At 44.7% G+C, this 16,071-nt stretch overlaps 1 protein-coding gene across 2 annotated transcripts in view; it reads right to left on the bottom strand.

Annotated features, from left to right (window-relative positions):
- ENPP4 (ectonucleotide pyrophosphatase/phosphodiesterase 4) overlaps window positions 1-16,071 on the bottom strand; it is a 43,254-nt gene that overhangs the window by 15,133 nt on the left and 12,050 nt on the right. For both annotated transcript variants that reach the window (XM_073625245.1, XM_073625246.1), the window contains exon 2: window positions 9,995-10,859. In XM_073625245.1, the coding sequence (XP_073481346.1) occupies window positions 9,995-10,832 (838 nt within the window). In that variant the 5' untranslated portion in view covers window positions 10,833-10,859. The remainder of the gene's footprint in view (window positions 1-9,994; window positions 10,860-16,071) is intronic.

The raw sequence follows: 16,071 nt of genomic DNA, 5'->3' as shown, positions 1-16,071 counted from the left end.
TGGAGCGCTGCGTAAATTGACGGTGCTATATGGGTACCTTAAATAAATAATAATAATAGATGAGCATCTTAATGAGACACAATGTACAAGGATAGGGACAATTGTAGACACGCACCCACACTCACTCAGGTTGAACTGGATGGACTGGTGTCTTTATACAACCTTACCAACTATGAAACATAATGTCCCAGAGGTGTTCTATTGAATTTAGGTCAGGCGAGCGTGGGGGCCATTCAATGGTATCAGTTCCTTCATCCTCCAGGAACTGGCTGCATATTCTCACCACATGAGGCCGGGCATTGTCGTGCACCAGGAGGAAGCTAGGACCCACTACACCAGCGTAGGTTCTGACAATGGGAACAAGGATTTAAACCCAATACCTAATGGCAGGCAGGGTGCCATTGTCTAGCCTGTAGAGGTCTGTGCGTCCCTCCATGGATATGCCTCCCCAGACCATCACTGACCCACCATCAAACCGGTCATGCTGAACGACGTTACAGGCAGCATAATGTTCTCCACAGTTTCTCCAGACCTTTTCATGTCTATCACATGTGCTCAGCGTGAACCTGCTCTCATCTGTGAAAGGCACAGGGTGCCAGTAGCGGACCTGACAATTCTGGTGTTCAATGGCAAATGTCAATCGAGCTCCACGGTGCCTGGCAGTGAGCACAGGGCCCACTAGAGGATGTCGGGCCCTCAGGAAGTCTGTTTCTGATTGTGAAGGTCAGAGACCTTCACAGTAGTGGAGATCATTTTGTAGGGTTCTGGCAGTGCTCATCCTGTTCCTCCTTGCACAAAGGAGTAGACACTGGTCCTGCTGATGGGTTAAGGACCTTCTACAGCCCTGTTCAGCTCTCCTAAAGTAACTGCCTTTCTCCTGGAATCTCATCCAGGCTTTTGAGACTGTGCTGGGAGACACCTTCTGGCAATGGCACGTATTGATGTGCCATCCTGGAGGAGTTGGACTGCCTGTGCAACCTCTATAGGGTCCAGCTATCGCCTCATGCTACCAGTAGGTACACTGACTGAAAAACATTCAGAAAAGAGGAGTAGGAAAAAAAAATGTCAGTGGCCCCCACCTGTAAAACCATTCCTGTTTTGGAGGTTGTCTCATTGTTAACACCAAAGCAGATGAAACTGATTAACAACCCCCTCTGCTACTTAACTGACCAGATCAATATCCCAGGAGTTTAACTGACTTGATGCTATACTCTGAATAAAGTGTTCCTTTCATTTTTTGAGCAGTGCATTTTCAGAAAGCAGACACCCTAGAGAAAAAAAAAATGTGGTAGTTCCAAATTTTTATGTCACACGATATTACTGCAAAGGTCTAGGGCAGTGATGGCGAACCTTGGCACCCCAGATGTTTTGGAACTACATTTCCCATGATGCTCATGCACTCTGTAGTGTAGTGGAGCATCATGGGAAATGTAGTTCCATAACATCTGGGGTGCCAAGGTTCGCCATCACTGGTCTAGGGAATGCTAAATTTCAGTAAAAAACACACTAGAGTGAATTTTAGGGTAAACAAGTGCAATAAAGTACCCAAATTTGGTATTTTGGCAAAAATCTAAAGGACGAGGTTGCACCGAGTAAATAGATATCCAACATGTCAAAAACATGTCAAACCTTAAATTTGTGTGTGCCTGTGAAATGGCGACAAACTTCAGAACCCTATATTTTCCATAGGCAATGCTTCAAAGCCCCCTATAGGTCATTACTTTAGTGTTACAGAGGAGGTCTTGTTTAAGAATCATTGCGCTCACTCTGGCGTGCACGGCGATATGTAACATGTGTATTGCAATCAATGTTTTCACGCATAGTCTCCTCAGATGCATGCGTTTACAGTCGTATGTGCGTATATGTGGGGGTGGGGGGGGGGGGCCTCAAAAAAAAAAAGTGGGGGAGATGGGGGATTTTATGTGCTTGAGTGTAACTATATTTTTTTGCAAAAAAAAAAAAAAAAAAAAAAAAAAAGGTTTTTTTTACTTAAAGCGGAGTTCCACCCTAAAGTGGAACTTCCGCTCATCGGATTCCTCCCCCCCTCCGGTGTCACAATTGGCACCTTTCAGGGGGGAGGGGGGTGCAGATACCTGTATAATACAGGTATCTGCACCCACTTACGGGTATAGCTAGCCGCAGACTCCCCGCCCACCCCCGTTGTGTTGTGGGAAATACACAGTTCCCACAACACAACGGGGATCAGTGTAGACGCGCAGCGCGACTCGCGCATGCGCAGTAGGGAACCGGGCAGTGAAGCCGCAACGCTTCACTTCCTGATCCCCTCAGTGAGAATGGCGGCGGCAGCACTCGAGGATCGAGGGACGGCTCGGTCTCGGGTGCCGACATCGCTGGACCCCGGGACAGGTAAGTGTACTTATTTTAAAAGTCAGCAGCTGCAGTATTTGCAGCTGCTGACATCTAAAATTTTTTTTTTAGTGAAACTCCGCTTTAACTTTTTTTTTCCATTACACAGGGGACAAAAAGTCCCCTATGTAATGTTTTTTTTAGGTGACAGTCTATCTTTAATGAGACATGTAGGGTCTTCTTGGGGCTCCACTGAGACATTCCTTCCCGGGTAAGCTAGCCGGGGACACAGAAAGGCTGACCTGGAAGTGATGTCATAGACGTCGCTTTCTGAGTCACAACAAGAAGGGAAGGAGAGCGGGCATGTGTCCGCTTCTCTCCTTCAGCCGCTGGCACCCGCCATATTGCTCCTGGGCCCACACATGGGCAAACAGAGCCCGTAACGCAAGGTGGGGCGCTGGTACCAGGGGTGTATGTGAGCAATCGGACGGCAGCACTGCCACCTGGTTGCCTGTCAGGTCCGTACAATGTATACGGATCTGGCGGTGAAAGGGTTAAGGTCTTTAACCACTTCAGTTTCAGAAGATTTTACCGATCAGCGGGTCCCGGCCATGAATCATTGGCTGGGACTTGCTGACAAGGCTCCCACTGTTTACAATCACGCGCCCTAAACCTCGAAGCAGGCTGCAACACAGATACGTCGCTTTGTCTGGGCAGGCAGCAAGTCCGCGGTACATTGCGGGTAGGTGGCCGGGAAGTGGTTAAAGTGATTTGATTGTAAACCTTTTTTTTATAATAAACACGTTATACTTACCTGCTCTGTGCAATGGTTGCACAGAGCAGCCCTGATCCTCCTGGGGTCACCTGCCAGTGCTCCTGGCTCCACCTCCTCGGCCAGTGTCCATATAAGACTCCTATGGGGGCACTCGTGTGGGCTTGATCCTGAGCCGCCACTGCCTGTTTTTTTTTTTTTTTTACTTTTTTTAAAGGTAAAAAAACCTTAAAGAGGAGCTCCGGGCTCCTTTAGAAAAAATTGAAAGTCAGCAGCTAGAAATACTCTAGCTGCTGACTTTTAAAGTGATACTAAATACTAAAGTTTTATTTTGTTTTCTTTAAAAATAACACTTCCCTGCTCTATGCAGTGGTTTTGTACAGAGCAGCCCGGATCCTCTCCTTCTCAAATCCTGCGCCACCTCTCTTGGCCCCTCCCCCCTATTGAGTGCCCCCACAGCAAGCAGCTTGCTATGGGGGCACCTAAGTTGAGCCGCAGCTCCCTATGTCCATTCAGACACAGAGCCGCAGCTTGGTCCCACCCCCTCTCTCTCCTTATTGGCTAACTGACTTTGATTGACAGCAGCAGGGGCCAATGGCACCACTGCTGTGTCTCAGCCAATCAGGAGGGAGATTCCTGGATGACCGAGGCAATCGTGGATCGAGATGGGCTCAGGTAAGAATTAGGGGGGCTGCTGCACACTGAAGGCTTTTTATCTTAATGCATTAAGATAAAAAAACCTTCTACCTTTAGAATCACTTTAATATTCTCTCACACTTAGGGCAATATTAGGGCACTTACCTATCCACGAAGCCAACGGTGTGTTCGCCCCATTTTTCAACCGGCTCCTGGGTGCTGCTGCGGCCATTTCTTGTAAGGAAAACCAGCAGTGAAGCCTTGCGGCTTCACAGCCGGCTCCTTACTGTGCATGTGAGAAGCGTGCTGATTCTTGTGAATGGCCCGCTGGCGGGGGAAGGAGGAAGGGGGCCGCATTTCCGGGTGACTTCACTGCGTCAAAGTCACCCGGAAGTAAGGGCAGGTACCTGTCAAAACCAGGTCTGGTCTGGTGATCTCCATGTTTTTCCCTAAAGTTGGTGGCTTTTGGGCAAAGACCCAAAGAGATGTTCCAACTTGACAGATCACTCCAAACAGCAGCAGCCACTCCTAAGTGTCAACTTTGCCTTTTACCTATTTCAGCACATTTCATGGGAGAAAACAAGTGGAGCTTCCCCTTTTGGGTGGAGCTCCGCTTTAAGTCTTTAGAACCACTTTTAGTCTTGAAGCCTAACTAGCCATTCCATGATTTGAAGCCTACCATCAAGTTATTTTGTTCTGAAATAGCTCTGGTATTGCCAGGAGGAGGGTTTGGGTCATTATTTGGCTGTAGTACCAACCCCTGATCAACTAGACAGAGATGATATTGCAAAAATCTATTGGAACTTTTCGATCCAATTGCAGAACACCAGAACTAATAGTAAGAACTGGTAAAAGTTAGAATAAACGTTGATAACGCTTGTGTTTGGCATTAAACATTTGTTTAATGTGAAACATATGGAAAAAGATTTAGGGCTTACATATTGTTATAACTTCAGGCAGTTTACACTTATGCTACTTCAGGGTATTTACTGCACTTGAATGGCTTAGATTTCAAGAAAAACTGGAACAATGGTGGGGTTGTAAAATTTTTGACTGCTAGTGCATAAACCAGTAAGATTCCATTTACTTTTTAACCTGCACTGGAAGAATGCATCTGACATGAAATGTGCTGAAATAGGTAAAAGGTAAAGATGACACTTAGAAGTGGCTGCTGCTGTCAGGAGTGATCTGTCAAGTTGGAACATCTCTATGGGTCTTTGCCCAAAAGCCACCAACTTCAGGGAAAAACATGGAGATCACCAAACGTGCTCTGAATAGTAATGATCCATGCGGGAAGCACTTACCTCCTCAAGTGGCCGGCCTAAAAAGATCCTTCAGAATAGAACTGAACTCTTTCTACTTACAAAGAATGGTTGTTCTCATCTCATTAAACTGAACATGAGAACTGTGTGAACTTGGACTGTCAATTCGGAATCAGCTGAGCTGGCACTATCTTCTTAAGCCTGCGTTCACATTGACTGTGGCTTTGAAATCATGCGACTTTCTCTGAAATAGCCTGATTTTAAAGCCGCATGTCAGTGCGCCTTCGGTTGCAACTTGGAAGACATCTGTGCGGCTTCTTGCACAGATGTCTGCAAGTCGCACCCAAAATCGCCAAAAGTAGTGCAGGCGCTACAACTTTGCCGCACCGCAAAGTTGAAGTCGCACCAATTTGAACAGAGCGATTGCTGGCAATAGTGTGCGACTTGTCAATCGCATGAACGAGGGCATAACCCCTTCATGCCTAAGCATTTTTCTGACACTTGTTGCTTACAAGTTAAAATATGTATTTTTTGCTAGAAAATTACTTAGAACACCCAAACATTATATATATATTTTTTAGCAGAGACCCTAGAGCAGGGGTGTACAAACTTTCTTCTTTTGCAGCCCCCCAACGAATCCCCAAGCACCGCTCAGGACTAAGGATGAGCTTGCGTGTGTTATTTGGATATACCGTATTTATTGGCATATAACACGCACCTTCACTTTAAGAGGAAAGTTTCAGGGAAAAAAAATTACATTTTAAATAAAGAACTTTGAAGCAAAAGGAGGGTCAAAGTCCATCAATGCAGCCTGATCAGTGCCCATCTGCAGCCTCACCATTGCCAATTAATGCAGCCTGCACATTGCCCATCTGCAGCCTCACCATTGCCAATTAATGCAGCCTGCACATTGCCCATCTGCAGCCTCACCATTGCCAATTAATGCAGCCTGCACATTGCCCATCAGCAGCCTCACCATTGCAAATGAATGCAGCCTGCACATCCTTGCTCATCTGCAGCCTCGTCAGTGTCGGATTACACAGCGCCGCAATCTCCTGTGTACCCGGCGATCAGTCACACACAGTCCCGCCTGTTATAGACAGAACAGTGGTCCAATCCTGGGACAGGAGGAGGGACTGTGTGTGACTGATTGCCGGGTGCACAAGAGATCGCCGATCTGCGTAATCTAGCGGCGCCCGCCCCCTCCTTCCACTCAGAGACAGCAGGAATCGCCCCCTTATCTTTTGTGGCCCCCACAGCGCTCAGGAATTTGTTGGGGGCCACAAAAGATATATATAGCCAAATTACCAGTGGGGCTGTTTGAAACCGGAACTCGGGCCAGACTTTGGACATACCTGCCCTAGAGAATAAAATGGCGATCGTTGCAATATTTTATGTCACACTGTATTTACACAGCAGTCTTTTCAAATGCAATTTTTTTTTGGAAGAACAAACACTTTCATGAATTAAAAAAAAAAAACAACAAAAACAGTAAAGTTAGCCCAGTTTTTTTGTATAATGTGAAAGATGATGTTACGTCGAGTAAATTGATACCTAACATGTCATGCTTTAAAACTGTACTCACTTGTGGAATGGCGACAAACTGCAGTACTTAAAAATCTCCATAGGCGATGCTTTAAAAATTTCTACAGGTTACCAGTTTAGAGTTACAGAGGAGGTCTAGTGCTAGAATTATTATTCTCGCTCTAAAGATCGTGGCGATACCTCACGTGTGGTTTGAATACTGTTTACATTTGCGGGCGCGACTTACGTAAGTGATGGGGCGCTTTAAACATTTTTTTTTCCTCATTTATTTTGTATTCATTTTTTTTATTTTTACACCGTCTCCTTCATTTTTTTTTTCTAATCTTTTATTGCTGTCACAAGGAATGTAAACTTCCCCTGTGACAGTAATAGGCAGTGACAGGTACTCTTTATGGAGAGACCTGAGGTCTGTAAGACCCCAAATCTCTCCTTTGCACTTAAGCATTCAATAAAAAAAACGTAAAAAAGTGTGGCGCTACCTCTAAAAACAAAAAAATACACAGCAAAATAGTGAATGGAGAAAACTTAATCACCGTGATAAACCATGAACAACTCAAATTCTCATACCAATATAGTGAAAAAATAATAATAATAAATTATAATAAACGTGACAGTCCACCTAGCAGGGTGCGTGGGACGTTTGCACTCACCGCTACTTAGGTACTGAGAGACCCCAAATTGATAAGTTCTCTGTAGCCCACAATGTGGATGTTAATAGTTCCTTATACATTAGTGAAACTTGCAAGCTTCCTGAGGACGTGTATCACACGAAATGCATGGAGGCTGTTTGTCCGTCCCTCACTGACATCACTTCTGGGTTTGCTGGTTTCTATATCTCCTGGTCTTGGAACACACGCCGTGGCCATAGGAAAGCGCGCAGAGGTGCTTGCAAGCTGTTCATGCTGGTGCTAGCTTATAGCACTTCCAAAATGTGAGTGGGCATTTATTGAGCTATATCTGGTCTTGACATCTTGACATTCCCCCTTCATTAGGTTTTTCATGCTCTCATTCCTGAACACGATTATCTGAAGTATCACTAAAGAATACTTTGTTGAAGCACCTTTGGCACCAATTACAGCCTCAAGTATTTTTGAGTATGATGCTACAAGCTTGGCACACCCATTTTTGGGCAGTTTCTCCCATTCTTCTTTGCAGGACCTCTCAAGCTCCATCAGGTTGGATGGGGAGTGTCAGTGCCCAGCCATTTTTAGATCTCTCCAGAGATGTTCATTCATGTTCAAGTCTGGGCTCTGGCTGGGCCACTCACAGAGTTGTCCCATAGCCACTTCTTTGTTATCTTGGTTGTGTGCTTAGGGTGATTGTCCTGTTAGAAGATGAACCTTCGCCCAGTCTGAAGTCCAGAGCGCTCTGGAGCAGGTTTTCATCAAGGATGTCTCTGTACATTTCTGCATTCATCTTTCCCTCGATCATGACTAGTCTCCCAGTTCCTGCCACTGAAAAACATCCCCACAGCATGATGCTGCCACCACCATGCTTCACTGTAGGGATGGTGTTGGCTAGCTGATGAGCGGTGCCTTGTTTCCTCCAGACTCGACGCTTGCCATTCATGCCAAAGAGTTCAATCTTTGTTTTATCAGACCTGAGAATTTTGTTCCTCATGGTCTGAGAGTCCTTCAGGTGCCTTTTGGCAAATTCCAGATGGGCAGTCATGTGCCTTTTACTCAGGAGTGGCTTTCGTCTGGCCACACTACTATCCAAGCCTGATTGGTGGAGTGCTGCAGAGATGGCTGTCCTTCTGGAATGTTCTCCTCTCTCCACAGAGAAATGCTGGAGCTCTGTCAGAGTGACCATCGGGTTCATGGTTGCCTCCCTGACTAAGGCCCTTCTCCCCTGATCATTTAGTTTGGCCGGGCGGTCCACTTTAGGAAGAGTCCTGGTGGTTCCAAACGTCTTCCATTTACCTATGATGGAGGCCACTGTGCTTATTGGGACCTTCAATGCTGCAGAAATTTTTCTGTACCATTCCCCAGATCTGTGCCTCGATACAATCCTATCTCAGAGGTCTACAGATAATTCCTTGGACTTCATGGCTTGGTTTGTGCTCTGACATGCACTGTTAACTGTGGGACCTTATATAGACAGATGTGTGCCTTCCCAAATCATGTCCAATCAACGGAATTTACCACAGGTGGACTCCAAACAAGTTGTAGAAACATCTCAAGGATGATCAGTGGAAACAGGATAGACCTGAGCTCAATTTTGAGTGTCATGGCAAAGGCTGTGAATACTTATGTACATGTACATTTTTTCGTTTTTTTATCTTTAATAAATTTGCAAAGATTTCAAACAAACGTCTTTCACGTTGTCATTATGGGGTATTGTTTGTAGAATTTTGAGGAAAATAATGAATTTAATCCATTTTGCAATAAGGCTATAATTATGGGTTATTGTTTGCAGAATTTTGAGGAAAAAAAATGAATTTAATCCATTTTGCAATAAGGCTGTAACATAACAAAATGTGGACAAAGTGAAGCGCCGTGAATACTTTCCAGATGCACTGTATATTCTTAAGCACTCGTTCATATAGACTGCGGCTTTGAAATCGTGCGACTTCATCTGAAATGGCCTGATTTCAAAGTCGCATTTCAGCAGCTTCATGCACAGATAACTGCAAGTCGCACCCAAAATCGCTAAAAGTAGTGCAGGAATTACATTTTCAAATTAATGCGGCACCGTAAAGTCGGAGTCGCACCAATTTGAACAGTGCGATTGCCTGCAATAGGGTGCGACTTGTCATGCGATTTGACCTGTCAAATTGCATGAAAAGTCGCTCCAATGTGAACAAAGGGTTAACTACCAATTTCTTTGAGAATAACTGATTTCACGCAAGTGCCAAGATGTCTTAAAACCCTCAACTCCCTTATTGAAGTTAACAGCTAAACATTAAACATACTTTGATGAGGCCAGCTTTTTCCTGGAGAACCTTGTGAAATTCTTAATAGACATTAGGGGAAGGTTTACTAAAATTGGAGACCTCATAATCTGGTGCAGCTGTGCATTGGTAGCCAATCAGCTTTTAACTTTTTCAATTAAGCTTTGCCAATAAAATCTGGAAGCCGATTGGTTTCTATGCAGAGCTGCACCGGATTTTGCACCATGTAGTTTTAGTAAATACCCCACTAGATGTCTGTAACGTAACGATGTCAGTTTCCAGTCTCCACAGACACCCCAAATAACAGGTCTCAGGAGAGTCTTTAAGCCAGGTGGGACATCAACATAATCTACATATAAAATTTGAAATCACTATTATATGGCGTACTCATTTTCACTTTTAATATGTATGAACTGATTTAGTGAACCATGAATTAAAAGTTAAGTATGGTAGTATCCAATAAGTATAGCATTGTGAGGCTTTTGAAGCCATCATGGTATGAATAACTTTGAAAGTGCCACCAGGTTACCCACAAAGACCCTTCGATAATATAAAATAGGAACATGCATTAACACTTACCTTGAAGTGGCAGAATTGCAGCAACTGGAGTGAAATCCACCAAGGTATAATTCCCGCGACCAATGCAATTATCCAGTACAATAACTCTGTCCTTTGAGCATTGGGTCATTCCATGGTCACTAGTGATAATCACATTCACTGTATCCCACAGCTTTGCTTCCTTTAGCTTCGACACCAAATATTTAACATTTTCATCTATCTCGTTCAACACTTTGGCCATTTTCTCTTTATCCTCTGGTCCAAAATGGTGCCCGCTAGCATCAGGTTCCTCAAAATAGAGTGTGGCAAAGTTGATTGGATTATTAGGTCTTGTAAACCAAGCAGTGAGGTTATTGACTCGCTCGGCAAAGGTGACGTGGGGGTTGTACGACAAAATGTCATCAAGGGTTGTATTCTGAATCTTTACATCGCTGCCAGGCCACATGGCTGAGCCACTTCTTCGTCCCATGTGTTGGTTGGTCACCCAGATGGGAGTTGCTTGGTTCCACCAAAATGGGTCAGTCTTAGAAGTAAAGTTGGACAAATTAAAGGTCCGGTTTGTGCTGGAATCATACATAGAGTTGGCTACCATGCCATGACTTTCAGCATATAAACCAGTCACTATTGTATAATGATTGGGGAAAGTTTTTGTGATGAAGATATTTGTCACCTCCCTCACCAGTACTCCATCGCTGATGAACTCCTGGAGGTTAGGCAATGAGAAGTTTAATAAATAGTCTGCCCTGAACCCATCAAACGATACCAGGATTAGCTTGGGAGTGGAACTATCACTAGCTGCTTCACCAGCACACAGTGCTAACCCATGCATCAAGGTAAGGAAAAAGGCCACCGTACGCATCTTACAAGTCAATCCTTTGCAGGTTACCTGGAATTAAAAACATTTTATTATTACAAATGTATAGACTGTGTTTTATATTAAACATGAATTAAATTCAGAGCTCATTATAAAGAAAGCGATTATACCAAGTACCTAGGATATTAAAGATTTTTGAACAAAAGAGAATTTAACACTGGAATGGAATTACTAAAGGCAATTGGGAATTGGGTTTTTGGTACACTGGTGGTAAGATCAAGGTCCCAAGTCCATACACCTAGGGTTGCCACCTCATCCCTTTAAAACCAAACACATATTACACAAGTTCTGAGGCTAATTAAATGCAGATAAGGCAGCAAGTTAGTTTAAATTACCATCTTACTCAGCCACAGAACTTGTGTAATTAATATGTGTTTGGTTTTAAAGGGATGAGGTGGCAACCCTACGTACACCTCTTGTGGCCTTGGAGGTATGAGAAGTCCCAACTCCACCTGTTGGGTTTTTATTTTTTTTAACTCTGGAACTCTCAAATGTGAATGGGAACACCCAAAATGTAATGTGGTTGGGAACAAAGCCAAGATTGCCTATTGTGTGAAGGTCATTCTGTGGGCACTGAAAGATCATTATTATTATTATTATACAGGATTTAGATAGCACCGAAAGTTTACGTAGAGCTTTACAACATAAGGGCAGACAGTACAATCACAATACAGTAGGATTTAGAGAGCCCTGCTCATTAGAGCTTACAATCTAAGAGGGAGATCAATAAGAAGACAGTGGGAGATACACTCAGACGCCACTGTATATATGACTTTAAGATTAGAGATTCAAAAATGCTATACCACGAGAATTAATGACAGTGTTTATGGTAACACATATAAGATATAATAGTAAAGCAATTCATCTTAAAGTGTTACTAAACCCAGGACCCAGCATTCACTATATCTGGTCTCCCACAGTACACAGAACATGGAAATGCAATTATTTTAGTAAATATAAACTGCTTTACATTCTCCTCTGACTGTCCCATGAGGCTGCTGGACCCCTGACCCTCTGTCTTGACAGTGATGATTGGCCCTGTGCTGATCACACCCTCCCAAAAAAAACCTCTCTAGCGATGCACACCAAACTGAGCATGTGCAGAGTGCCCCCAAAGCTCTGTACTATAAGCAGATGAATTGGGGACTTTGGAAAAAGGGGAGGATCAGAGAAGAAAGGATCAAGCAGTTTTTTACACAATGCACATGATTAACCCCTTAGGTTCCACAGTGAGTATAACAAGCATGCTTAACTGCATATACAGACTGATTTTACTCTTGTGGGTTTAGTAATACTTTAACCCTAGTCAGAACCTCTGTCCTTGAGACCTATCTATACTCTTATTATAAGTATGTACTTCAGATGTCTTTTTATATCCAGAACAGGAAGTTCCAGTCTGAGGTCAGGCCTCAATCATGTAATTTGTCATTTAATTCAGGTCCGTAATTGTTTTAATGACGTAGATTGCAGTACAGAAGATAAAGAAGATCTAGGCGGTGTGGTGGAAGGACTAGTTCTCCCGGTACTGAGATACACCCTCAAAATATGTCTAACACTGCAAAGCTATTCCACCTACTGTTTGGAAGCCAAGGTGCAGACCAGGGACATGATCTCCAGTCCCTTCAAACAATGTCATAGCTGTAAATACCAGGACCAGGCAGCGAGCTGTAGGTACTTGAGCAATTGCCCATTCCCAGCATTTCTTAAACTGACCTTTGTCAGGGCTAGCCTTAGCAAGGATAATCCTCAGGGCCTCTACTTTCTGAAAGGCAGTGCTGCCAACCATCAGTCTTTTTACTGGCAGCCAGTAAAAAATGGGCACTTTTCTCCTGCCAGTAAATGCCAGTGACAGGAAAAGGTTGGCAGTTAAAAATATAGCTGTGATGCTCCGGTCCGGAGCCATTTGAGACCATCCGAGTGCCTGCTACAGTGTGTTGGAGTGGCGCCGGCTGGGGACGGGTCTGGTGGAGGCGGTGCCTGAGCGTGTCGTGTGATGGTGCAAGAAAGCCGAGTGTAGAAGACAGAGCTTCGTGTGTGGGGCTGTAGGACAGGAGCAAGGCAAGCCGGGAGTGGCACTGTCAGTGCTGGTTGGACTAGAGGGACCACTTGGCGTGGAGAAAGACCGTCAATGCGACTCAGGAGGGGACGTGTCATGTCGGTGATCTGTGGTGCTGCACAAGGCTGTCATTGTCACTGTGAGAGTCAATTTCATGTGTGTGTGTGTGTGCCCATTCTAATTTCTTGCCCTCCTGAGTCCTGTCCCAGAGCTACTTACTTACTATAGCGAAAAAATAAATATTGCCTTAATATCTACCTTAAATCACATTTCTAATTGCATATTGTACCTGTTTGTAGCCTAAATACTGAAATGTGCATTTATCACTGTAATTTTGTGTTGATGGGCAAATCCCTTCCATAGCACTATTGTGTTCTGGTGGTGGAGAGCACAGGGAGCCTTCCCTGCCGGCAGAACACAATGGTCAATGCTGGAAGCTACAGCTGCGGGTATTGATCGCATGCAAAAATTTCGGCAAGCTGGTTGTCCTGAAATTAATCGATGGATAGACTTCAACTGATTGTAAAGTCTCAAGGTTTTTGCTGCAGCTGCCCCCCAGACCCCCCCTCCTTTTAGTTACCTGAGCCCAATCCGATCCAGCGATGTGCACAAGCCCAGCAGCTCCAGCCTTTGTCTCTCTCCTCTTTGGACAGATTGGTAGCAGCAGGAGCCATTGGCTCCCACTGCTGTCAATCAAATCCAGTGGACACGGGAGCGGGGGGGTCGGGCTGAGTCCCGCTGTATGTGTCAATTGACGCAGCAGCAGGACTCGGGAGTGCACTCCCCACAGGTGACCCCATGAAAAGCAGCTTTCTGTGGGGGCACCAGATGAAGGGGAGGAGCCAGGAGCACCGGGGGGGGCACCCCAGAAGAGGAGAAGCAGGGTTTTGTTTTTTTTTAAACTAACCTTTACAACCCCTTTCAGCACAACCAGGCTGCCCATAGATGGATCCAATCTTAGCTGGTCCTTCTGAACTGGTTGAGATTCAATCCATCTATGGTCGGCTTAAGAGCAATGTGGGTGTTTCCAATAAGGACTTCTAATGCCCTGTACACACGATCGGACATTCCGACAACAAAATCCATGGATTTTTTCCGACAGATGTTGGCTCAAACTTGTCTTGTCTACACACGGTCACACAAAGTTGGTCAGAAATTTCGAACATCAAGAACGCGGTGACGTACAACACGTACGACGAGCCGAGAAAAATTAAGTTCAATAGCCAGTGCTTCTCTTCTGCTTGATTCTGAGCATGCGTGGAACTTTGTGCGTCGGAATTGTGTACAAACAATCAGAATTTGCGCGGACGGATTTTGTTGTCGGAAAATTTGAGAACCAGATCTCAAATTTTGTGCGACGGAAATTCTGATGGAAACTGTCCGATGGAGCCTACACACGGTCGGAATTTCCAACAACAAGCTCCGATCGCACATTTTACGTCAGAAAGTCCGACCGTGTGTACGGGGCATGAGAGACCATTTTGGACCCTGACAGTTATATTTATGGCGCTACAAACGCAGAAGTACAGCCTACATAAATAATGAGCAGATACGTATGGGCGAAGAGCCGATAATGATCTGCTGATCTCTTTCAATTTTTACAAGCTCCTCATAGTGTTATATACAATGTGTATTCAATCTGACCGTCAAACCATCAAAAACACAAGTCCCTGCCCTGAGGAATGAGGAGGTAGTAGAGGCAGGGAAGGCGATTCCTTCTCCCCGCATAGCAGCATCAATCCTCTTTGTTCATTTTCACATTGAGGATTACAGGAGCTCAGTAATTGGTTTTATAGAAGAGGCCGGCCAGACGTCAGGAGGTCACATTCTGGTAATGAGAAGTCGTGATCTCTGCATAAAAACACATTGCATTCAGCTTCACATTCAAAGCAAACGTCTTTTAAAGGGAAACCAAAAACCTCTAGATTGGCGCACTCCTTCCTCATAGAGCTTTGCTTTCAAAGAAACCTACTGATAAATACTTGCCTCTAGACCGGGCACATAACATATCCCTGACTTCAGAAACACAAACCTTCTGTAAAAACAAAAAAGCTGAGCCACTGCTATCAGTGCTCAGTATCACAAACTCTTATGCCGCGTACACACCATCGGAATTTCGGCCCGCAAAAGACCGATGAGAGTCTTTCATCGGAAAATGCGACCGCGTGTATGCTCAAATCGGACTTTTGCTAGCCGAATTTCCGCCAGCAAAAGATTGAGAGCAGGTTCTCAATTTTCAGTCGGAAAAAGTTCCTATCCGAAAATGCGATCGTCTGTGGCAATTCCGACGCACAAAATTCCTACACATGCTCGGAGACAATTCGACGCATGCTCGGAAGCATTGAACTTCATTTTCTCGGCTCGTCGTAGTGTTGTACGTCACCGCGATCTTGACGGTCGCAAGTTCAGCGAACTTTTGTGTGACCGTGTGTATGCAAGGCAAACTTGAGTGGAATCCTGTCGGAAAAGCCATCATATCTTTTTCCGACGAGAAGTCCGATCGTGTGTACGGGGCATTAGGGGTCTATTTATAGAAAAAAAAAAATGTTGCACGAATGTCAGAAGCATTTGTGCTAGTTGAATGAAATGTCCCATATTTTTCCCAAGAGATTAATCCCGGTATGGTCAGCTCCATCTAGTGGCCAAAATGCAGTATAGTGTTCTGAAATACCTTCATGAGAAAACAAATCACATTTTGTCCACTAGATGGAGGTGGCGATACAGGCAAAATATGGGGACATGTCATTCAACTTGCACCAATGTTTCTGATATTCATGCAACAAATGTTTTATAAAGAGACGGCTGTGAAGCCACAGAGTAGATCTGGTTCTGTTGCTGGGATGTGGAAGGAGGAGTTACAATAACCTGTCCATACACTATATAATGTGATTGTACTGTCTTTGTATGACCTCCTTTTCCTGACAAAACTAAGTACAAGTACCGATACTTGTGCTCATGTACTCACCGATACCAATTACCGATACCTTTGCGGTGTGATTTGAGCCCAGGCTGAAGTCACTATGACAAGCCTGGGTTCACACAGGAGCGGTGGGGGAAACCGCATGTGAAGTCACTATGACAAGCCTGGGTTCACACAGGAGCGGTGGGGGAAACCGCATGTGAAGTCACTATGACAAGCCTGGGTTCACACAGGAGCGGTGGGGGAAA

The sequence above is a fragment of the Aquarana catesbeiana genome, linkage group LG04 (genome assembly GCF_042186555.1).
Source record: "Aquarana catesbeiana isolate 2022-GZ linkage group LG04, ASM4218655v1, whole genome shotgun sequence".
NCBI lineage: Eukaryota > Metazoa > Chordata > Amphibia > Anura > Ranidae > Aquarana > Aquarana catesbeiana.
The sequence above is the reverse complement of the archived record's forward strand: the minus strand, read 5'-3'. Positions and strand labels throughout refer to the sequence as shown.